Consider the following 25,930-nt stretch of genomic DNA (forward strand, 5'->3'; position numbering starts at 1 on the left):
TGCTATAGTTAGATTCAAGTAAAAAAAAAGAATAAGCTCCCCTTTATCCACCATGAAATGGAGGGGGGCAGAAATCTCTCAACCACTGGCACTGTGACCCAGGATACCAAACAAGGATGCCCATTTTGGGGACAGTCCTGTTTGAAATTTTCAAATTTGCTTATTTGTATTTTTTTTTTAATCATTGAAACCTAGTTCTAATCCTGGCTCCGCCACAAAATTTCTGGTGACCTTGGACACATCACTTCAGCTATCTGTTAATCAGGCCACTGGACCTCAGGGTTTCTGATTTCTTTCTAGCTTCAAAATTCTATCTTGGAAGACACTTTCTCAAGCCAATGATTAAAAGAAGCTTATGTTACACTGTTTCTTTTTGTTGGCAAAGAAGAAACCGATGTTCCTTAAAAAGTGTTTTCTGTGCCCTTATTCTTGCTCTGTGGGTAAGAAATCTGGAGTGACAGCTGCAGGCAGGTTGTACATGAACACCCTCTCCTGCCACTCCTCCCCCTCCATTACCACTCAAAAAAGTGACTACAGGCCAAGGAACATGGCACAGCTTCTGCCTAAATTACCAACCTTTACTTTTATAACCATTTAAGCATATTATGATTTTAAATTTTACATGTTTATTTGAATTCAAATTTTCACAGAATAAAAGACTGCATTTCATTAGAGTCAATCTGCAGCAATTATTTCTCATGAAAAAAAAAAGACAATAACCACTCAGATTTCAGAGGTGAATGAAACCTCTTCCTGCAAAAACAAAACACATGGAGGTATTCCCACCAATCCAGAAGCAGCATCTCGATGATGAGCTGAATTGAGGCGTGACACCTGACGTCACGCCCGAAGTAGGGTAAGGCTTGAGGCTGCAGGCAGCACATGTTCTGGTAAAGGCGAGATGCAGGTGCTGCTAACGCAGCCCTCCACAGACACACCACGACGAGGCAACGGCTCGCGGCTCTCCCGTGTGGCAACGACGGACACAGGGTGCTCTCGTTACAAGTGAATGAGTTCAGGTTCAGGACACTCTTTACAAAAACGACAAGGTTCAAAATAAATGTTTACTCCAAGGCACCTAAGGTGTAAAGCTTTTTAGAAAATACACAGAAATGAATAAACAGACTTAAAAAGGGAATTAGTTCTCAGTGGAGGAATCGGCTATTACTGTAACTACTGTAAATAATTAGTTCAGATAGATTACAATCAAAATGCACATTGAACAGACTGTGCTGTGTGAGGGAACGTCTGACCAAAGAGCATTCCCCTGGGCACTTGGGGAGCTGTTGGTATGTGCTTACGGGGCTTCTTCCCAGAGCCAGAGAAGCTGCGCATCACTTGTATTTGTAATATCCTTCTCCAGTCTTCTTGCCAAGCTTATTCTCTGCTACCAGCTTATTCATGGATGGGCTGGACTGAAACAAGGGGTTCTTTGTATCCATTTCATGCCATCCTATTGAGAGGAGGGAAAAGAGCTTCGGATGAACTGCTGGGTTTAAGTCTCGGCGTTCCTGGGCAAGTCTGGAGGCAGAGTGTGGGGAGAAGGGTCCTTACTCTGATGTGGGAGAGCCCCACAGGCTTGGTGTCACTCGGGCCAAAACGGCAGAGGCAGAAGGAAGGCTGAGCATGAGCCCTAAAGCGGGTGTGCTGCCACCAGGCCGCGCCACTCGAGGCCCAGCTCTACCAATGGCCGTCCCGTTCATCCGACCCCTTCCTGGGAATCGCTAATGCCAAAGGTCCAGGGTCACAAACAGAACCCATTCACCTGGTGGCTGGACCCCTCAGTGACACAGTGAAATGACTTTTCAACAAATCTGAATTTGCTGCCCCTGGTATTTTGTACCCTCATAAAATTCAAAAGTTCATGCTTAAACCAGAGCCCTCCTTGCTCCTCCCGTAAGTATTCTTTGTGCAACTTGGTATTATGAGGTACATTCAACTTCGGTAGCCCAATTTTGGTTACTATTTTAAACTTGTCTTCAGAGCCACTACAGTAAAATGAATACACTTTTTTAAATGGCTGTGCATCTTGAATTCAGTGGTTACACATATCAGCATATGTGATAGAATGTGTACCAATGTCAATTTCCTGGCTTTGATACTGTACTGTGGTTATGATATAAGATGGAACCACAGGGGGAAACTATATAAAGGGGTACACAGGCCCTGTCTGTGCTGTATTTGAGACTTCTTGTGCATCTATAATTATTTCAAAATGAAAAGTTTAAAAAAAAAGTTGCCTTATGAGGAGAATAGGCAATCACATTTTTCCTTCTGCCATTTCACTTTAATCTTTAAGCTGGTGGGGCAGGACTTTGGAAGGTCTACTAAGACTCCTTCTCTGTTTAAATAGGCATTATACTTTAATTCATAGTTGAGAGACTACCTCAACTCAATTAAAGACAGACAACAGAGAATTCCAATTCTTACCGTCCATGATGAACTTCGTAGTATCCAGCCCAACGTAATCGAGAAGCTCGAATGGGCCCATGGGGTACCCAGCGCCCAGCTTCATAGCAGTATCGATGTCTTCCTTGGACGCATCACCTACGCAGAAGAGGGCAGTGCTGAGTCACCACCATCCTTCCCAGAATCCTCCTGGTCACGTGCTGAGTCCCTGAATTACTAGCATTTTACATATTTGCACATTCAAAAAACATCTGGAGTCAGGAACTCTGGCTGAGGTAAGATTTTTCTTAGAGGTAAATGCCAAATAGGTCACAAGATTTTCAGAGCTACTCCACGAAGTTACTCTGTGAGGTGAATTCTAGAGCACTGCAACCTTGTTCATGGAGAGAGAAGGCCCCAGTGGCCTGGAAACATTAGTTACTTCCTAATGGATTGGGAATCACCTTCTCTGGAATAACTTACCAAAATATCCTTTAAAGCGAGGACATGTTTTTGATTGATAAATGGGCTTTTTTTTGTTTTTCTATGTATTATATGTATATTTTTCTTTTCCAGATTTCCTGGTTTTATAAGTAATGAGTATCCCTCTGGAATCACATGCACACAAACTCTTTAGTCACGATAATGTTTAAAGGAAAGCCCAAACCCGACTGAGCACTGCCATGTAAGTGTGCAAGTGTGCTGAGGAGTCAAGGGCCAAGTGCTTTTTTCTTGGAGTTTTTATCCTTCACATAATGTCCCTGGGTCACAGAGGTCTTTACAGAGAACAACCTGGTCCCTTTCTCCAAAATCAGGACTAGCCTGTCACAAGTGTCTATCTAGAATTTTGTTCCAAAGCATAAAGAAATGGTCAATTATACCAAAGCTAAATAAAATTAAAAAGCTATAAAAGACTTGAGAGATTTCACAACCTAAATATTTCAGATTTTTAGACATGAGGAACAAGAACTACTTAACATGCATAAAGACTCTATTTTTAAAAGCATATGAAGTACTAAGGTAATGCCAAAGGATTTCCAGGCGGTTCCAGATGATTAAAATACCAACCAATTATTTCTTACGGGAGACATTATCAGTACTCCACTGATTAGTCAACCAGAGGATCCTGAGAACCATGATTTGAGCTTCAGGCCATGAGAGCAAAAATGATCACATACACATTAGGCTTATCAGGCAGCCTCATTCACTCATTCATTCAACTTTTGCCTATATCTGTTATGTATCAGGCACCAGAGACTTGGAATGAGACAAAGAAAAACAAGACAAGCACTCCAGTGTTCACAGTATAATGGGAGGATTCAGACGTGTAAAGCACAAATTTCATCATGACAAGTGCTGAGGGTTCATGAAGAGTCACAAACACGGAGAGATTTACTCATACTGCCACGACTTCACCACAACTGCCACCCAGGCCCGGGTCCTGGCAGTCCTGAAGAGAATCTCAGGGAGGGGCAGGGAAGGGCATTCCAGGGAGCAGGAACAGCACGTACAAAGGCAGGAGTGAGAAAGAAGCCGGCAGCTGATAAGTGGATTATGCCGAGAGGATTTCATTAGACTTTGAGGTTTCCGTGGTGTCCGGGCCAGAATGCTGCAACGACAGCCCAGGATGCTCCCTGTACTGGTGACCTGTCCTCACCATCCACAGAACCTCTGCTCAGGTGTCACCGCATCAGAGCCTCCCCCTCCTCCCTGCATATACACTAGCAACTGTCAGGACTCCAGGCTAGGACTCCGGCCATCCCCTAGACTTTATCTTTCTCGGGGATTGCTGATCACAACCTAACATGTTATCTATTGGTTCATTCGCTACAGGCTGTCTCCCCTCATTAGAATATAGGCTCCCTGGGGACAGAAATCTCATAGCATAACGGTTCCAACTTACCTAAAGCCATTTAATCAAATCAATATTCAAGACAGACAATAAACCCTAGAGTCAAAACTGTAATTCCAGATTCAGAGACTCACTTGATTGAAATAATATGAAGACACAGCACATCATGGAAAAAAAATCTAAAAAGCTTTACAAAGTCAGTATAATTCTAAAAATTCTGTTCTGAGTAACACAGGGTGAAAGAGGCAAAAAGGAAAGAGAGAGAAATAAAATACAGACCGGTGTGCCAAGTGGGAGTTAACAACACGTGGTATAGACCAATAATTTTAACCAATAATAATTTTAGACCAATAATTCCTACTCTTTAGAATCAAGCACTTCACTTGGAACCTGACACCTTCTCCAAAGAAAATGCACGTATACACAAAATTCAGCATCAACCTTAGGAGGCTCATGGGACCCCCCCCCCTACCGCCAGCTCTGAACAACAAAGAAGGGCGTCCTCAGTGAACTCCCAGCTCTTCTGCAGGCCTGAGAACCTGGGACCTGCCCCAACAGGCTTCCTCTGCCGGCTCATCAGCACCACCTACCGACCATTCTTGGCATTAACAACAAACCAGAGTCACAGCAAAGAGATCAGAACCGCAGTGCAGCCACCATTCCTTTATTCATCAACAGCTACCTAAAGCCTGTCCTACACAAGCACTTTGCGGGGTATGAAGATGGGGACCCAAATACTGCCGCAGAAGACAAGAGTACAGTAGGAGAAGAGAGACACATGCCGTGCGGCAGGGAAGAGAGTAGCACATGCCCCGAAGGAGAAGCGAAGTGTACAGAGAGTTACAACAACACAGATCACATCCAGCCTGGAGCGCTGGGGACAGTGCAGTGGGGCCTTGTGAGAAGCTGGGAGTAAGGTGTGGGGTGATGACAGGAAGGCAGAGGGTGAGGAGAAAGAAGGCCCCCTGGTGAGGGCACCGTATTTGGTAGGCTACAATGGAACCGCTGAACACGTCTTGGGCGGGGGAGGGACAGTGTGAGCAGGATGTCACACAGTGCCTGGGGAACAGGCTCACGACACTCCCAGGGCGTCACCCGAGAAGAGCTAACCATGCAGCCCCACCACGCTGCCAGAGTGGACCCTGTCACAGTGGCATCTGACGGGGGCAGCTGTCTGTTCCAGGCACCAGCCTGCTCAAAGGTCTGCAGAGAGAGCCCGGACCCCCAGGGGCGAGGGTGACCAAGCCCACCAATCAGGCCTCGGTTACAGTGGGAATGATGAGAGCAACGAAGGAGAGAGGACAGAAGCTGCAGGGCACTGGGGAGGAAGGCACGGCAGAAGCAAGGAGGCTCCCAGCACCAGAGAGCAGCGATGGGGGCGGTGAAGCGCAGCTAGACTCCACAGGCAGTTGACGGAAGCGCTGCTGGGGGCCTGTGCACTGAAAAGACGCTCAGCTGCCCAGGAGGCCCGAGTGGACAACGACGGAGCTGATTCTCTGTTCTAACGCCCCACACATCCTTCTGACGACCCTCTACCGCTCAAACCAGCATTCTGCCAACCTGTCTGAGTGGCACACTTACCTCGGGAATACCAAAAGTGTTTGTAAGGGACCCAAAATTCATGTTGAAATACTACCCCCCAATGCGATGGTATAAGGAGGTGGGGTCTTGTAGGAATTAGGATTAGAAGAGTCACAAGGGTAGAGCTCCCATGAATGGGATCAGTGCTCTTCTCAGAGTCATAAGAGAGCCTGTTTCCTCTCTCTGCTCTCTGCCATGGGAGGCAGTCTACAACCAGAAGAGGACTCGCACAGATACCCAATCATGCTGGCACCCTCAATTTGGACTTTAGCCTCCAGAACTGCGAGAATTATATTTCTGTCATTTATATGCCACCCAATCTATATTGCTGTATTTTTTATGGCAGCCCAAGCTGACCAAGACAGTGTCATCCAGAGAAATTCTCCACAATGAGTTTGTAAAAGGCTGGGCTGCCTTTTACAGCTTGACTTGGCTTGACTCTGCTGCCCGGGGTGGGTGGGGGGGTGGCGGCACTGCACGCACTGTCTCCTCACCCTCCTGGACAACACAATACTTGAGGAGACCAGTTTGGAAAAGACACAAGGTAACGGGAAATCCTTTGCTGCCTGGGGGAGCCTCACTAAAGGCAGGCTGACCGGCACAGGGAGACTGGGATGACAGGGAGGAATCCAAAGTGACAAATGAAAAGACATGGCAGCGAGAGAGGATAATCCAGAATGCCTTCAGGTTTCAAAGAAGAACGGATGCAGTTCCGCCAGCCACTCAGAGCAGGCTAACAGAGGCGGGGTGGCAGGCGTGCATGTGAGCACCCCCTGCGCTGGCTGAATGAGGGCAGAACCTTGAGGTGGCAGAACGGACATGGTAAGAAGCCTGAGGTGTGAGGAGTCCAGACCATAGTGTGGCTTCCTGGGAAACAGCAGCCAGACATGACGCCCAGCACCTCCAGGGTACTGAGGGCGCCGCCAAGGGCAAAGTAAGAGTACTTCCCCTGTGGGGTCAGACTCCCCTCCGAATTCTACCTCCCAGGTGGCTAGTGATGGTGAAGGTTAAAGGGATTCCATCTGTTTAGAAAAGGACCACTGCTGGTAAGAGGAAAGTAGAAGATAAGAAAATGACTTTCAACTTACAACCAGATACATGGTTCAGTTGAAAATATATCAAAGTGACAGCATGTTTCAGTGAGAAAGACACCATTAAGAGGTGGATCACCCACATGCTATATTCTAAAACATTACAAAAAAACCTGCCTTTCAAAGTAGGGCAAAATGCTTCATGCTGTCTTTGAGGTGTAATTAGGCATATTTGTTGATAGATAAACACAGAAGTGTTGGTTTGATCTTGGAGCAAAAGTGAGGCAAATGCCTCCATAAAACACAGAGAAAAGTTTTAATATTTAAAGCAGATTTTGAGGAAGAAAATATGCTTTCATCTCTCTGGAAGAGCTAGTATAAATGTTTTGTTTCAAAAATGACATTCTCAGGAGCAAGCATTTGTAAATGAAGTAATTGAAAACAATTACACTTGCTTTTCATCCAGTCCTATTAAGGCCTGTTTGCCTTTGAAGCAGACATGATAGTTACCTTTCCAGAAATGCGGTAGGTAAGGCAGGCAGGATACATGACATTTTATAACCTTGGACCATGTCCCAAGTCTACTTCTGCAACAGGGAAAATGATTCTTTGTCAATCAACAAAGTATTGAGAAAAAACCATTTCAGACCATTCTTAAGGTTAAAAAAAAAAGGCATCATAACATCACTCAGTAAGGATGGACAAGGCTGTTAACATTCCTTGTCACACAACAGCCTTGTTACTCGTTTCCCTTCTCCTGTCACAATTTTAGAACTTTAGGGAATTTTAAAGGTTTCCTAGCCCTGTGATTTTTACATCTACATCATCATCATCATCATCATGATTATTATTTTAAGCAATAAACCCTTTAACCAGAGATCCAGGATATAAATCCGTGTTGGCCTATGATTGCTCTGGCTGGGACTGTAGTGGGGGGGCTGTCCCAGAGCCACCTCAGAGGGAATCCAGGGTGGCCTGGGAGCACAGTGACAGAGGCACGGGGGCCCAGGGTCAGGCTGATCCACAGAGCCAGAAAACAGAAGCTCCTCCCCTACACCTCATGGCCCATCCCTTCCCACAGACCCTGCGGGAGAACTCCCAGACTCGCTGCACCCAGCCTGGGTCAGGACAGCTACCTCGTTCATACAGCCTGACTGCTTCCATGAGGTACGGCACCAGGAGACGGTTCACAATAAACCCAGGAGTATCCTGTCAGAGGAGAGAGAAAAACAGTAGACAAATGAAATTTCCGTGAACTTTATCTTTTGTAAAGTCACCAGATCACTCCTTCTCACCCTGGACTGTTACCCACATTTATCAAGCTATACATTTTCAAAATGTCTTAAGGTACCAAGACAGTCTCACTTCTATCTCACATGACAGTTTATCCAACAATTATAGTACTCCAGAAGCCCCTACTGCACGGACCCTGAAATAAAGGCAGATAAGGTCACTAGAAAGAGCATGGCTTTGGGGGCAGGCAGATGTGGGCTCGAATTCTAATATTCTCTGACTTTGCATCATTCTGAATCTCAGTTTCACCATCTGTGAAATGGGAATAGTAACTTCCACCTCACAGGCTGTGAAGATAAATCAGAACACATAAAATGCTGTGCATACAGCCCTCCCCTCAAATGGTAGTCCTTTTATTCCTCTTCTCTCCCACATCCCTTCCAGGAGTCTAGAAAAAGTAACAGTCCACCTTGAACACTCCTTGTAGGAGCACGACCTCCCGGCTGCTCAGGATTTTCTCAGGCTCCAGCGCACAGCACAGGATGGTGGAACTGGGGACAGGTGCCGGGGCAAACAAGCAGATGCTAACAGATCGATGGCCTTTCACAGCTCACTACGGAAGACTCTCTACCCTGATGACTCCTTGTACTGCACATCCTTTCTTCATTTCCCCCCTCATTAAAATGCTTAACCATCTCTCCTGGAGGCCTAGTATGGGGTCTGGATTCTACCTACTGATCTCTTTTGGAAGCTTGTGGGGCAGGCTGGGTTGGTTAACTTTTTGGTGGTATTTATGTGAAGTTGATTTCCACTAAGTAAATGGAGCCCGCTCTTTTAACAAAAGGCTGTGATCCTCCTGCAGGAAGAAATCTGCACCCTGGCCCCAGGTCTTGTGTCCCGTTTCAAGCACACACTGGACACTCCAGAAACATCTGAATTAAAGACGCCCAGCCTCCTGCATTACTCTTCCAACTCACCAGACTGCACACCATAGCCACAGGATTTGTAGCTCCTTTCACTCTGGACAAGCTGAAACCATGCCTACCCCATCTCCCAGGAATACAGAGATGCACAAAAGAGCTTTATCACTTTAACCAAGACTATATTAATATAACCATGTTGATTTAATAACTAGGGCATGGAAGCACTTAAATGTCCATCGACGGATGAATGGATAAAGAAGATGTGGTACATATATACAATGGGATATTACTCAGCTAGAAAAAAAGAAAGGAATAATGCCATTTGCAGCACCATGGATGGACCTAGAGAATCTCATACCGAGAGAAATAAGTCAGACAGAGAAAGACAAATATCATGATATTGCTTATATGTGAAATCTAAAAAAGTGGTACAAATGAACTTATTTACAAAACAGAAAGAGTCACAAGTGTAGAAAACAAACTTATGGTTACCGGGGGAAAGTTGGGGGGGTGATAAATTGGGAGACTGGGACTGACAAATACACACTACTATATATAAAATACGTAATTAATAAGGACCTACTGTATAGCACAGGGAACTCTTCTCAATACTCTGTAATGACCTATATGGGAAAAGAATCTAAAAAAGTGGATATAGGTATAACTGATACACTTTGCTGTACAGCGGAAACTAATGAAACGTTGTAAATCAACTATACTCTAATAAAAAAACTTTTTTAAATAACTAGGGCAAAAATGCTTTTCAACTTCAAAAAGTTTATTGTAGAAATTCAGGATGGGGTAGGGTACCTGAATACATGAAGCACACCATATACAAGGTTAGAAATCAGAAAGCAGCCTGGGAAAAATATTTTCTCCATATATAATATATGGAGTTTTAAAATCATTTACATAAAGAGCTCATGGAACTCAATAAGGAAAACATGCGAAAACTCACAAAATATTTAAAGAAATATTCATTAGAACAAAATAGCATGTTGCCAGTAAGACTACTGGCAAGAGGTTTTTTCCCCATTATAATATTCAATGCTGCTGAGGATGCAGAGTGATACTCTCAGTAGAATGTAAAGAGACACAGTCCTTTAATTAAGCAATTTAATTTTATATAATCATACACCTTATATTTTTCATACACATATATTTATTAAATATACTTTACTGTATTTATTACATACCAGGTATTGTTTGTTCTAAGTACTTTACAAATATTAATTCATTTATTCCTCATGATAACCCTGTGAGACAAGTACTATTATTACCTCTATGTGAGGTAGAGGATACTGAGGCACAGAGAGGTTAAGTGACTTGCCCAAGGTTACACATCTAATAAGTGCCAAAGCCAGGATGTGAACCCAGGCAGGCTGGCTCCAGAGTCCATGGCCTTAACCTTTTCACACCACACTTTCCCTGTGAAGTCCTACTAGGACGAAAGACACATTTCAGGCACATTCATGCCATTCTTCTGTGTCGGGTGTTGGTAAGCTACAATCCTGCAGGCCAAATCCAGTTGTAAATAAAGTTTTAGTGGAACACAGCCACACTTCTCTGCTGGCATGGTCCATGCAGCAGAATCGAGTAGTTGCAACAGAGACCATAAGCTCTAAAATATTACTATCTGGCCCTTGGCAGAAAAGTTTGCTGACCCTTGTTCTATGTGATTGCCTTCTGTCGTCTGGGTGCCTCAGCAAGAGCTTGAATAACTGACCCTGAAAGACTCCCCAGAAGCCCTAAGGTATCACCTAAAAAGAGATGTAACAAGGGTAATTTTATGAGACCAGAGTTGCCAGGCCTGCATCTGCCATGGCCAGTCTGATGGAAGAACGAATCATCACTCTCCAAGCATTAATGACTGTGCTGCTGAAGACCATCCCTGGCTTGTTCCCGCACCTCCATTTTCATACCTGGCTTTTGATCTGCTGCAGGCTGATGCCCTTTCTAACATTATGACTACTTTCTGCCACAAAAAAGCATCAACTGGTAAGAAAAAGTGCAACCATACCCTCTGGTTATTAATGTGATTTTTTTTTAATCCAAAATATTTAAAACCATAAAACTAAACCAAAATAATGAGTGTTAAAAAATGAGATTCCCTAATATAACACTACAGACCTCCACTGGGGGGACTGGCATGTGGAAGACTATTGGGGTCCACATCGACAGATGACTGATTCAGATGATTCATGAACAATTTGAGTTTTCATGGGTTAATACAATATTTGAAGTTTGAGTTCAAACTTGAGACTATTTTAGAAAGCAAAACTATGGTATGAGAAGAACCACAATGGTATTTAAAAGATTACAGTCAACCAGCAATTCCACTCCTGGATATATATCCGAAAAAACAAAAACACTACTTCGAAAAGATACATGCACCCCAATATTCAGAGCAGCACTATTTACAATAACCATGACATGGAAACAACCCAAGTGCCCATCAACAGACAACTGGCTTAAGCAGACATGATATATATACAATGCAATACTGCTCAGCCATAAAAAACAATAAAATTTTGCCATTTGCAGCAACATGGATGGACTTGGAGGGCAATATGCTACGTGAAGTCAGACAGAGAAAGACAAATACTGTATGATATCACTTATATGTGGAATCTAAAAAATACAACAAACTAGTAAATAGAACAAAAAAGAAGCAGACTCACAGTAACAGAGAACAAACTAGTGGTTACCATGGGGTGGGGACAGGTTAATACAGGGGTGGGAGAATGGGAGATACAAACTACTGGGTATCAGGTAGGCTCAAGGATGTATTGTACAATACGGGGAATATAGCCAATATTTTGTAGTAACTGTAAATGGAAAGTAACCTTTTAAAATTGTTTAAAAATAATTTTTTTAAATAAAATGATTATGGTCAAAAAAGTAGATAACATATTTATAAAAATTTGTAATGGAATTCTGTGACACAATTGTCCTTTCAGAAAAACGGCCAAGTCATGAAGAAGTGCAGTCCCTAAATCTGGGGGGAACTAAAGAGGAACTACAGCAAATGGAGAGACTGAGGGTAATCAAACCAAAGTAGGTGACAGCACCTGGGGATAATTTTACATATAATACCAGGTATCTCAAGAAAGGGGAAAAAGGCCGGAGGCAAGCTTTCCACCCACCACACTTCTTACTGAAAAACAAAACAACACAAACAAAATCATAAGTAACATTCCACTGAGAAACAGCTTCATTTTCTGCTACCTTGGTTGAGGTGGGCTCTACCTCCCTCACACCATTTCCCTAATCACCTACAGTGTTCTTTCCAAAAGGGAAGCCCCAGTTTTCTGTTCAGGATTCATGTGCCACCAGGCTGTGCCTGACACACAGGGTTCTGTTTCCTCAGGGCCCAGAAGAAGCCGAAGCTGATGGGGTAACAAAAACCACTGATGGAAACACAACCACTCATCAAGAGACAAAAGTCAAGACCCAGAGAGAAATCCGAGTTTTTGATTTAGCTGAAGCCGTGGCTCCATTTGGATCGCAGACTATCCACCTGATGGCCTTGAGCACGGCTAGATGCAACTTGCTCTTTACAGCCTGCGGACAGGCCTGCAGCAAAAGTGGCCCACGTCCCACATCATCCTACTATGGAAGAGTAAGTCAGGTTCTGAGAAAAGTCACCCCCCGGCCTTACCAAGCTATCCATACTCTACCTTGCAAGCAACAGGATGCTTTCCCAGCGTTTTGCTGAAGTCTACCAGAGATTCAAAGGTCTTCTGGCTGGTCATTGGTGTTTTAATGACCTGGAAACGTAAAGCAGAGGAGAGTTATAATCAGAAAGTCAGCAAACAATCTCAACAGAACAGTTCAAGGAAACACTGATCAAATATTGCCACACAGGTGACAAAAATAATTTCAGTTTCAGATTAGAAGGATTTCAAGCCAGAAACAAAACGTCCACTTTAAGATAGTGGACTACGGCAGAACACACAAAATCAAGGCTTAAAATATAAATGTGGGGACTTCCCTGGTGGTGCAGTGGTTAAGAATCGCCTGCCAATGTAGGGGACATGGGTTCGAGCCCTGGTCTGGGAAGATCCCACATGCCACAGAGCAGTTAAGCCCGTGCGCCACAACTACTGAGCCTGCACTCTACAGCCCGTGAGCCACAACGACTGAGCCCATATGCTGCAACTGCTGAAGCCCACGGGCCTAGAGCCCGTGCTCCGCAACAAGAGACACCACCGCAATGAGAAGCCCGCACACCGCAACAAAGAGTAGCCCCTGCTCACCGCAGCTAGAGAAAGTCCGCGCGCAGCAATGAAGACCCAACGCAGCCAAAAATAATAAATAAATATATTTTAAAAAAAACCATACGTGTGTGTGTGTGTGTGTGTGTGTGTGTGTGTGTGCAGGAGAGTTCTACAGGTTTTGTCACTGAGACAGACCTGGGTTCAAATACCAATCACACCACTTACTGGCTCTGTGAGCCTGGGAATGTTTCTTGAAATTGAAATGACATTTAAACCACTCTACCTACCTCAAGGAGTTAAGGTGAGGATGGAATTAGATTAGGAAGTAAAGCATTAAGGGCAGCTCCTACGAGGGCTGAAGTGCTCAGTAAATGCTGGCTTTTATTAGGGTTTTACTTGCTACTGTTAATTATTTCAGGGAGGTAACTGGAAGTCTACTAGAGTGTAACAACTGCCCTTAAAGTACTCTGCATGAAGTCACACCTTCTCTTAGCATACAGATGAGAAGGAGCCTCAGGAAAACAGAGGTGCACTCAGGTCACCCAGGTCCTGTGGACTCTGAGATGAGTAATCCCCCCATTACTGCGCCCTCTCCCACACAGATGCCCCAAAGCCCAACAGCTCCATTTGCCTCAGGACAGGCTCATCCCAGTGGAAGGCTTTCATAACCAGCAAACACCAGCCAATGGCTGGGGCCTGCCACCTGCCAGGCGCCTCAGGAAGGCCCCTGGCTGTCCTCCTGACCTTCTCTATGAGGTGCACTGCCAGAGTATGACTGCTACCCTCCTCACAGTGGCTGCTGGGCTCTACAGAAGTCAGCACCAAGGGCCGCACCTGGCAGTCAACTCTCAGGCATTGTCAGCAATTAGATTTCAGCAAATGGAGAGAGACCCAGATGAATTTAAACTTAAAAATATAGATAAATTAAATATACAATTTAAATGCCAGTTAAAGGACTTCAACCAGAGTCAAAGCAAACAGGCTTGGCTTCTACATCAGACCCTTTATATGAGCCTAGGCAAGTCAAATCAACCCTCTGTGCCTCACCTTTCTTATATGAAATTGGGATGATGACATTTGACACATCCTCCCTCTTTTAAGAGGGCTATATGGTGTAACGAGCTAGTGTCTGTGCAGGATGAAAAGCTCTATATAAATGAAGAGAATCATTATCATTCATGTTTTAATGTGATCACAGCTTGGGGTGTGGGACTACGTTATGGCACTAAGGGAAGTAAATGAGTGGAAACAGAAAAAAGCACCATGAAGATGGGATTGAGGAATGGGATGAGATGGGCCAGAAACTGCTCTGCAGGCATCACAAATCAAACAGCAATAGGAGAATTATTCAAGAGGAGGTATAAAACCACCTCCATCAGAACCGTATAGATTGAGCTAGGACAAGGGCTGCTAATTATGGAGTTTAAAAAAATAATCTGTTGGCTTAAAGGAGTCAATACTATAGTTTTTGTTTTTTTTTTAACAGGAGGGATGCATATTTACTCATTCATTCAACAAATAGCAATGTGCTACATATATTCTGTTCCAACACAGGGTCTGAAAAAATATACATATACACACATCAATTGAGCCCAGCCCCAAGGAAAGAAGAGCCACTCAACTTATGGTTCATTGTGGTGCTTACCACCAGCAACACATACATGAATGCTCAAGTTAAAGAATAAAAGTTGCATAAAGAAGAGCACTTTTGGAAAACACTTTCTAGAAAATGTTAACACTTGCCAAGCATTAACTGTTAACAATCAAGGTGCCATTATTTCCAAAGACACAGATGGACATTATCAGATGAATGCAGTTGAAAACAGTATTAGAGTTTGAAGTAAATCTACAAAATTTGTCTGTATCTTCGAAACACATTATGTGCATGATATGGTAACCAAAAAAGTAATTAGTCCCTAAGTACTGAAATGCTGAAAATTCCATTCCACTTCCTTGCTCTTTTTTGTATAAGGAGAAATGCTGTTTCTTCTAATTCCCTGTGCCCCTCCCTTTCATTCCTTAACTTCTTCAAAAACAGCCTTAGGGGTTGGCAGTAAATTGGAAGAAACTAAGAAGCAATGTTAGTGGAACAGATAATTCCTATTGCAAGATGGGTCAGAGTCGTCCTTGAAAGAGAACTGTAAGAAAACGTAGTCACCCTTAAACTAGATGCTAATGCTTATGTTGTAGGGGGAGGGGACACGGGAGGGGAAGGGGCCTGGAGGAGAAGGCAGCAGTGGAGAAAAAGAGCCCACCGCGTGCCCAGGGAGCCCGGGCCAGTCTCCGGAGGCCTGCCTGGATCCACAGCCCCACGCTTCGCGCATGGCAGTAACTCCGCAGCCTCAGCACAAATGCTACTTTAATAGCAGCTGCTCCTCAGATCCTGTAATGAGCCCCCCTATTAATGGCAAGTTGCCACATTTCAGGTGCAAATTATCTACAGTGACTCCACCTCCCTGGTATCTAAGACTCCAAGCAAGCAAGCAGAAGCAGCCCAAACAGGATCGCTGGCAGCCCTCCCTGGCCACTTTCCTCCACCTCCCAGGTTTGAGGTCGGGAGGTTCAAGGCTACTGGAAGCTGCTTTTTAATTTTTTTTTCAACACCTTTATTGGAGTATAATTGCTTTACAATGGTGTGCTAGTTTCTGCTGTATAACAAAGTGAATCAGCTTTACATATACATATATCCCCGTATCCCCTCCCTCTTGCGTCTCCCTCCCCCCCACCCTCCCTATCCCATGCCTCTAGGTGGTCACAAAGCACCGAGCTGATCTCCCTGTGCTATGCAGCTGCTTCCCACTAGCTGCTTTAATAGGTCTGATTATAACACACGGGAGCTGTGCCTCCCTTGGTGACAATATCAAGGCCCTGTTACCTGGGGCTGAATTCACCCCGGGAACAGTGGTCAGGGCACATTACAGCGGCTCCTGTAGGAAACCAAGCTTCTAATAGAATTCCACATCCAGCCTAGACAAACTGACCTGGACAAGACAATATGAACATGGGTGGCTCTCCCCTCCGTGGTCTCATCAAGCTAGTGGTCTTTAGTGCTGCCTTCCCAGTCTGATGCCTCTCTCTACACTACCTATCAGCTATGGCACAAACAAGTAAGTGACATTCCACAAAGTTAACAGCCCTCCTGGACATCACTGGTCAGAACGCAGGGCTGCAAAGAAACAAAGCACAGGGGCCTTCCTAGATATTAGGTGCTGTTTCTTCCTTTGGCTCTGAAAGGAGAGTCTGGCCAGAGAAACCCAAGCACAAGGACAACCCTCCACCCTGCCACTAAAATCTATCCAGTGCAATCCCCAGTGGCAGGGAGGATGTGATTCACAGAAGCAGGGCTGAGGGCTGGCAGGGCAAAAGCACGTACGCACAAGCAGACACCCACTGACCTCCACAAGTTTCATCAGGGGCACTGGGTTGAAGAAATGGAGCCCGGCAAATCGGTCCTGTCTGGTGGTGGCATTGGCTATGCTTGTGATCTGCAAAGAGGAAGTGTTGCTGGCAAAGATTGTGTGTCTGTGGAGAGAAAGACAGTAGAGTATTGAAATGAGTCCCATCTTTGGAAAGTCAGGACTCCTCTCAGGTGCAACACACAAGGTGACTGCTTACTGTCCAGGTCCTGTCCTTTCCTGACCCTAGAGGAAATCAGGGAAAAGACACAGCTTCACACAAGAGGCTGGAATCAGTGACCTGTTTCATTTAAATTTTGAAGTTTTAAATTCAGAAGTTACCTGTTCCAAAAGCCTACGTAGTCTTTACCAAACCTTCCTTAATTTTAGGGAGCAAAATTTCTCCTGGCTACTTGCATTATTTAATTCACACAGTATGTGAGAAACAAAAGGAGGCAACAACGTCAGTCACAAGATGAAACTCCAAGTGAACAAAGACTAAGGAAAAACAGGATGCATCACAGACACTCAAAATAAGCAAAAAACTGTGAAGAAACACCTGAATCCTTAACAAGAAACATCTGACATAAACATGAACTACAATCTTTTCCCCTCAAGTGAAAAGCTTTACTTTTCCATTGACTGGGAATTCAAATGAAAACAGAAAAAAACCAACATGGTCCAAAAGAAGTTTTAAGGTTATACTAGTAGACTTGGGGAAGGAAGGATACACGTATACACATGATAAATGTAGTTCAAGGCATTCTTATTATTATAAAATCTCCTTAAAAAAGCAGTACCATCTTCTTTTGAGTATATAAAATATTAAATTATTAATTTAAAAAATCCATACTGACTTAAACCCAATTTAATTTTTTAAGACCTCAGTAAAGTGGGGTGCCAAAGGCAGGACAGGCAAATATTTAAAGAGACAGGCAAGACTTACGAGCTTTCCTACAGCACCACCTCGTGGATAAATGTACACAAAATGGCCTAATGCTAAGTACAACCACAAGAGCCTGGTCACAGCGCAGGAAGGGGAGTGGTTCCTTACGACCAGATTGGGGGGTTCCTGCTTGCTCAAAAGGCAATACTACAATCTGCCTGAAATCAGGGGCAAGTGGGAAGGAGAAGGGAAGGGAGAAGAAACTAGTAATTTGGGAAGAGGAGAGAAGAGTGAGGTGAAAGCAGCTGGTGTGCTAGGTAGTGGCTACCAGAGGCTGAAGGAGGACCCTTCGTGTGCTCAGCCCAGGAAAGCACTTCACTTTTTTTAAAAAATTTTTGTTGGGGTATAGTTGATTTACAATATTGTGTTAGTTTCAGGTGCACAGCAAAGTAAATCAGTCATACATATATGTATACCCACTCTTTTTTAGATTCTTTTCCCATATAGGCCATTACAGAGTATTGAGTAGAGTTCCCAGTGCTACACAGTAGGTCCTTATTAGTTTTCTATTTTATATATAGCAGTGTGTATGTGTCAGTCCCAATCTTCCAATTTATCCCTCCTTGCCCCTTACTCCCCCACCCCATAACCATAAGTGTATTTTCGACATCTGTAACTCTATTTCTGTTTTGTAGATAAGTTCATTTGTAGCCTTTTTTTAGATTCTACATATAAGTGATATCATATTTGTCTTTCTCTGACTTCACTCAGTATGACAATCTCTAGGTCCATCCATGTTGCTGCAAATGGCATTATTTCATCCTTTTTTATGGCTGACTAATATTCCATTGTATATATGAACCACATCTTCTTTATCCATTCCTCTGTTGATGGGCATTCAGGTTGCTTCCATGTGTTGGCTATTGTGAATAGTGCTGCAATGAACATTGGGGTGCATGTATCTTTTTGAATTAAGGTTTTCTCTGGATATATGGCCAGGAGTGGGATTGCTGGATCATATGGTAGCTCTATTTTTAGTTTTTTAAGGAACCTCCATACTGTTCTCCATAGTGGCTGTACCAGTGTACATTCCCACCAACAGTGTAGGAGGGTTCCCTTTTCCCCACACCCTCTTGAGCATTTATTGTTTGTGGATTTTTTTGACGATGGTCATTCTGACCCATATGCGGTAATACCTCATTGTAGTTTTGATGTGCAATTCTCTAATAATTAGTGATGTTGAGCATCTTTTCATGCACTTTTTAACCATCTGTATGTCTTCTCTGGAGAAATGTCTACTTAGATCTTCCACCCATTTTTTGACTGGGTTGGTATTTTTTTGATACTGAGCTGAATGAGCTGTTTGTATATTTTGGAGATTAATCCCTTGTCGGTTGCTTCATTTGCAAATATTTTTTCCCATTCTGAGGGTTGTCTTTTCATTTTGTTTACCGTTTCCTTTGCTGTGTAAAAGCTTTTAAGTTTCATCAGGTCCCATTTGTTTATTTTCGTTTTAATTTTCATTACTCTAGTAGGTGGACTGAAAAAGATCTTGCTGTGATTTACAGATCAATGGAACAGGATAGAAAGTCCAGAGATAAACTCATGTATCTGTGGTCACGTAATCTATGACAAAGGATGCAAGAATATACAACGGAGAAAAGACAGTCTCTTTAATAAGTGGTGCTGGGAAAACTGGACAGCTACATGTAAAAGAATGAAATTAGACCACATCCCAGCAATTCCACTACTGGGCATATATATACCCAGAGAAAACCATAATTCAAAAAGACACATGCACTCCAATGTTCACTGCAGCACTATCTACAACAGCCAAGTCATGGAAGCAACCTAAATGCCCATCGACAGACAAATGGATAAAGAAGATGTGGTACATACAATGGAATATTACTCAGCCGTAAAAAGGAATGAAACTGGGTCATCTGTAGAGATGCGGATGGACCTAGAGTGTGTCACACAGAGTGAAGTAAGTCAGAAAGAGAAAAACAAATACCGTGTATTAACACATATATGTGGAATCTAGAAAAATGGTACAGATGAACCGGTTTGCAAGGCAGAAATAGAGACACAGATGTACAGAACAAATGTATGGACACCAAAGGGGGAAAGTGGTGGGGGTGGTGGTGGTGGTGGTGGTGTGATGAATTGGGAGATTGGGATTGACATGTATACACTGATGTGTATAAAATGGATGACTAATAAGAACCTGCTGTATAAAAATAAATAAAATTTAAAAAAAGAAAATTATAAAGAAATCAATATAAAGCAAGATGCTATTAAAAAAATAGATAAGAAGCTGCTGTATAAAAAAAAACACAAAAAAAATAAAGCAGATTCTCAATCTAGTCCATTAAAAAAATAAATAAAAGCACACAAAAATGACTGCAAAAAAAACCCCAAAACAATGAAATTAGAATACACCCTAACACCATACACAAAAATAAACTCAAAATGGATTAAAGACCTAAATGTAAGACTGGACACTATAAAACTCTTAGAGGAAAGCACAGGCAGAACACTCTCTGACATAAACAGCATTTCACCTTTACAGCACAAAAACACTGACCTTTCTCAAACAACTTCTAAGTTGGCCAACTTAAAGGCCAGCTGGAGGGGCCTGTCGTTTAAAAAAATAAAAAGACTTTTTTTAAGGTTTAAAATTCTAGTTTTCAAAGTTTCTTGCTTTTTGGTCTGAGGAAAATAATATAAATTATCCTGTCACATAATATAAACCATCCCCCATCACAGAAGGCAAGGAGACCCTCTGCAGTAACAAGGAGTGGCTGACATGCCCTGAAGCACAGCAGCAGGGTCTCCACAACCCAAGGCTGTGCTAGCAGGGGTTCCACACCACCCTTAAGAAAAGAAAGGGCTATCTCAAAGGTGAGGGTTACACACTCATCTTTGATGAGTGTGGCACCTTTTTATAGGACATTTGAAGGGCAACTCATCTGCAAAAAGGGGAAACAAAGGCACACTGACTGGAGAGCACGTTTCGTCAAACAATGAAGTTACAGTCGGCCCTCAGGATCCACAGGTTCCGCCAACCCGGATCAAAAATATTCCAAAAAAAAAATTCCAAAAAGCGAAACTTGGACTTGCTTGTGATTTACATAGCATTTACATTGATGTGGACCATTTTTTAAAAAGTCTTTACTGAATTTATTACAATACTGCTTCTGCTGTTCATGTGTTTTGGTTTTTTTTGGTCCGCGAGGCATGTGGGATCTTAGCTCCCCGACCAGGGATCGAACCTGCACCCCCTGCACTGGAAGGCAAAGTCTTAACCACTGGACTGCCAGGGAAGTCTACATAGCATTTACATTGTATCAGATATTATAAGTAATCTAGAGATGATTTAAAGTATGTGGGGGATTGCGTAGATTACATGCAAATACTACAACACTTTATGTAAGGGACTCGAGCATCCTCAGATTTTCGTATTCCCAGGGGGTCCTGGAACCAACCCCGACAGATACAGAAGGAAGACTGTACATCAGGGCCCAGTGCCGAGTGTCTCCAACCCAGGACATTCCCAGCACACATATTACCAGAAGGAGAAAGATGTCTCCTGCCGACAGACCTCCACCGCCACCTCTCCCAATCGGCCAGGCTGGCTCTGCTACTAACAGTGTCTCACACTGCCTTCCTTCAACACAAACACGATATATGTACACATTATCTTCCACAAAAAAGCACACTCTCACATTTTCCTTGAAACACTTGACTCTCTAGGACCATCTTTTGTTTTTCCCTTTCTGATATTCACGTACCAAAAAACTTTCCTCTGAAATGCACTAACAGAAAATCAACAGCACAAGCATGATGGTCACTGGCAACACCCCCAGGTGTGAAGAAGACTAGAGGAGGTGGTGGACTGTGGTGGAGGAGAGCCCATGCTTTGTCGAAAGGAGGGAGCCAGGACTCAGCTGGGGTGGGCCATGGGCCCTAAGGAAGCTTTTCATCTGCATGTCTTATACTGCAGCTAGGGAATTTGTGCTCTCTTCCAGGATGCAACTGTTTTATCAGGGCTTCCAAGTGGATCTTTATCACTAGAATATATTTTCGTCTCCCATTATAAGGATCTAACTGCAAAACTAAGCAGTAAAGTATCTCAATCAAGCTGTTTTATCAATAAAAAAAAACACAACAACAACAATTCAGCAAACATTCAATAAAGGCGGTGATCTAAAATGAAGACGAGAGTGTGGAGAAGGATGGCTGGGGCCAGAAGCAAAGTCACATCTACGGCGTGCCTACTACTGGTCCTGTCACGTGTCACATCTGTTTTATTACATAAACTTAGGTGAAAGAGGCTAGTATAGTGCCTGACATACAGAAGCTCTCCGGAAATGTGAGCTGAGTTACACGAGTTTCCCAAACAACCCTGTGCAATAGGTACCACTACCCCTATTTCACGGACAGAGCAACTAGTCTTAGAGTTAGGACTGGGAAGGTCTTGGAAATTATTTACCCCTAACTCCTGAACTCAAATTACAGATGATAAAACTGAGGGCCAGAAGGGGTTCATGACTGTCCAAGGTCAGAGAGGGAAGTGGGGGGGGGGGGCCTGGCACCAGGCCCCAGGCCACCTGACTTTCCCCTAACAGTCCTTCCCTTACTCGACGCTGACAAAAGAGGGCAGTCAGACCCGTCACTGTCACGAGGGAATGACCAACATTCCAATAAAGACCAAACTGCTTGACAATACTCCCTTTTCTGGGGGTGGGTGTTTCACTGACTCAGAGGGCTCCCCGCTGACTTGGGAGTCAACGCCCCTACCAAGACAGCCTTCTGTTTCTGTAGATGGTGCTGCAGCCCCTAAATGCCCGTGTAAAGCACATAAGCATGCTCGTCAGCAGAGTGACACACAGGTGACAGAGAGACAGGCCTCTTCTCTTTGTCAGGACAGGGCCTCTCCAGCCACCAGACCATAGAGCTCTAAGGGCTGACAACCCAGCAGCCTGGTATGCAAGTGTTTCTCTTTAGCCGGTGCTCACTGGTGGCTGCCTAAGAATTACTGTTGTCATATAATCTTATTTGACTTTGAGTCCCAACCAAGAAGGGTGAAGCGTGGCCAGGCAAACCACAAGAAGAGCATGAATGAATACATCAGGTGTCAGTATCACCAAGAGCCACATGCAGAACTAGAGCTGCACATGTGCAAAGCTTGCTGACACTGCAGATAGTCCTGAGCCCGGCGGCCCTGTGCCTGACCTGCATGAGGCTGGCTCTCTTCTCCCACCCTTTGCCAGGAAGCTAGGTAAGAACTCAGTGCTCCTTAAAGGCTCCCAAGAGTGTTGTGATTTAACCCACAGAAAGCTCAAAGCAGGAGGGTCCTCGAAAACTGTGTAGACAGAGAAGCAGTCCCTTCAATTACATCATTCTGTTGGTTCTACCCAAAAGAGGGGACACACCAAACTGCTCTGAGGTTGTTCAGCAGACATTTAAGGACATGTCCGAGTGCCTCCATCCTCTGGCCTGGGAGGGCCCAAGACAAAGACGCTGCAAGAGATGAAGGCCTGTCCCTGGATGGGCCCTCCATTTCACATGGGAAATTCCACCCTAATTTGGGGACAAGGATCAGATGAGGGCAGCCCAAGCCTCGGGAAGCAAACTGGGGGTGGAGGATGGAGAACAAAGGAAACAGTGTCAGCTCTTCTGGAAACAGCTGTAGGGTAATAAAAAGTCTTAGTGTCAGAAGACTCTTTCCCAGGAGAAAAGCCCAAGCGCCCAGGAGGAAGCCCTCAGACCCTACAAGATCTCCCAGAGATCACGTACTCGGAAGCAAACTTGTCCAGCCTCTTGAAGAGCTCGCTCTTCACGCTCAGATTCTCTACAATGGCCTCCACCACCAGGTCTGTGCTGTGGACCACGGATGCTGCGTCCATGCTGGTCAATATGCTGCTCAGGGTCTTCTCCATGAACTCATCGCCAGCCTAATGCAGTGGAGTAAGAAGAGAACAGTCACTGGGCTCACTAGAAAATGGTGTGTGACTTGCTGCTAAGGCGAGAGGAGAGAGGAGGGCGAGGATACCCCAGACACAACCTGAATGTATCCTGAAATTCTGAGAAATAAAACTCCCTACGTTTCTTCTTAGGGCAGACAGCATCTCAATATACTTCTGGACACCAGGGCAAGAATCAGCCTGTGCACAATCCCAACTGCTGGTCAGCACACTGTCGTGTGTCAGTCATAATCTTTGAAGCTCTTAGTCAGCTCTGCTCCAGTCACTAAACTGTTTGTTCACAGCACCTGTGTTGGCCTGTTCTATCTGTTCCGAGTGAACAGCCAGCCAGCCATGTACTGTTCCATGACGGGCTTCTTGGAAGCCTGTAATTTGTCTTCCGGAAAAGGGTAAAGGCTGAGCTCAGCCCCATCCATGAGTCTGAGGGGTGGTGCTGACTATATCCCTCTAGTAGGAGGCAGGGAAGAGCCCAGTAAGGGCAGGAGCGAGGAATAAGAAAGCTGAACTCAGCAGTCGCTCGTCAAATAATGATCGCCCATCACGTGCCGGCAACGGGTGGTTCAGAAGCACGCCAGACACAGTCTCTGCTCTAAAAGAGCTCACAGTCCTGTCTTTTCCTCATTTGTGCCTCCAGGTTTCCACAAAGAGACCTCAGTCAGGGCAGAAGCAGACAGTGCCCCTATCAGCTGCCATTTTACTTCAAAATGTCATTTGCCCGTGAGGATTCAAAATGGTCACAATCAGCTAAAGGCATCCAAAGTCATCAGGAAATAAACAACTCTCAGAGCCGTTCAACAGAAATATAACGCAAGACGACAGGTGATTTAAAATGTCTACTGGTTGCATTTTAACAAGCGAAAAGAAACAGGTAAAATTAATTTTATTTAACCCCAATATTTCTCATGGACTATTTAGTGATTACGTTATTATACTGGCCTAAAGTTAGGCCTATTATACTGGCCTAAGGTTTCAATTCAAACAAATTGAAAAAGCAAGCAAAGGCGAGAGCACCCTCACAAATGTGAAGTGGTCAGAGGACTGGTCTTGAGGACATGGACGACAAGAAATTACCTTGGGGTTTTCTGCAAACTTCTTCTTGGCCACTTTCCGAAGGCTTTCCTCAATTCCCTTTCTAGATTTTGCCAGGATGTCCTCTGTTTGGTCCACCAACACTACTGTGTGGCCAGTTGCTGCAGCAACCTGGAGCAAAAAAAAAAAAAAAAGCAAGAAAACATAAAAGTTAAAAAAAAAAAAAAAACCAGTAGATGGGAATTCCCTGGTGGTCCAGTGGTTAGGACTCAGCGCTTTCACCACTGGGGTTCAATCCCTGGTTGGGGAACTAAGATCCTGCAAGCCGTGTGGCGTGGCTCAAAACAAAAACAAAGAAACAGTAAAGTTTCATATTCTACATGAACTCTAACACCATTCTACTCAAAATACCGAATAAACATAATAAGCCAACAGTAATTAAACACACACTTCTTACTTCTTCCCAGGCACTGCTCTAAACCCTTAACACGATGACAATTCTCCAAACAACCTTACAAGGTTAAGAAATGTGCCCATGGTCACACAATAGGTAGGCCGCAGAGCTGGGATCTGAATCAAGGTTCTGAAGGCCACACTGTAACCACTACCCCGGGCTGCGCTGTCCAACACAGAAGCCACTAGCCACACAGGACTATTTAAATTAACTGAAATTAAGTAAAATTAAAAACTCAGCTCCTCAGTTGCACCAGTCCTATCTCAAGTGTTCAACAGCCCATTCCCAGAGCACCTACTCCCTCCCCAACCACCTTGCTTCCTTAGAGCTGGCCCAGCTTGTGCAGCTTGACCCGTGGCTCATCTCCGCTGCAGTCCTTAAGTCAGCAATGGGTAAGACTTTAACAATGGTGGCAAAAAGACTCATGTCCCCAAGGGCTAATTAGTGACAAGACTCCCAGGAAACTAGGTCTTGTCATCAACCAATTTAAAAGGAAAATTCCCCTCCCGTCCCCTTGCCCATCTTGGTTAAATCCTGAGGATACGTTTAGTGAAGCTGCCCCAAGTTCACATGGAGCCAGCCTAGTTTAGCCACAATCAATGACAAGTCAAGCCCTACCTACTTCATCACAGTTTGCCAACAGCTTTGGCAAAAACTGTGGAAAAGGTAGATACATTTTTTATTTCATATTACAGGTAGGTGTTATACTCAGTTCAAGCCATAAGTAATAGGACACATATGGCCTAAAACAAACATCAGTGATGCAAGATAACAGCACAACTGAGATGCCTCTCAGGGTCTGGAGACACCCCACAGAACCACTGGCTTTGGAACGTCTGTGGACCAGTGGTACGTAAAAGAGGGACAGGTTAGCAGAAACAAACCTGCCCAGAGATGACAGTAAAGAGTAGTTCTAAACCACCATCATGATGTGATTCTGGAAACCAG

The 25,930-nt window shown here is 44.2% G+C and overlaps 1 protein-coding gene across 2 annotated transcripts in view; it reads right to left on the reverse strand.

Moving 5' to 3' along the window:
• Positions 1–603: 603 nt before the first annotated feature.
• HADH (hydroxyacyl-CoA dehydrogenase) overlaps positions 604–25,930 on the reverse strand; it is a 47,493-nt gene continuing 22,166 nt past the window's right edge. The window contains exons 2-9 of one of the 2 annotated variants that reach the window (XM_030864104.2): positions 24,571–24,699; positions 23,312–23,469; positions 16,624–16,750; positions 12,689–12,778; positions 7,989–8,061; positions 2,431–2,547; positions 1,302–1,453; positions 604–1,031 (exon numbers count right to left, since the gene is read on the reverse strand). In XM_030864104.2, coding sequence (XP_030719964.1) covers positions 1,335–1,453; positions 2,431–2,547; positions 7,989–8,061; positions 12,689–12,778; positions 16,624–16,750; positions 23,312–23,469; positions 24,571–24,699 — 813 coding nt within the window. In that variant the 3' untranslated portion in view covers positions 604–1,031; positions 1,302–1,334. The other variant, XM_060299110.2, reaches the window with a different exon arrangement.

The sequence above is a fragment of the Globicephala melas genome, chromosome 5, assembly GCF_963455315.2.
Source record: "Globicephala melas chromosome 5, mGloMel1.2, whole genome shotgun sequence".
Taxonomy (NCBI): domain Eukaryota; kingdom Metazoa; phylum Chordata; class Mammalia; order Artiodactyla; family Delphinidae; genus Globicephala; species Globicephala melas.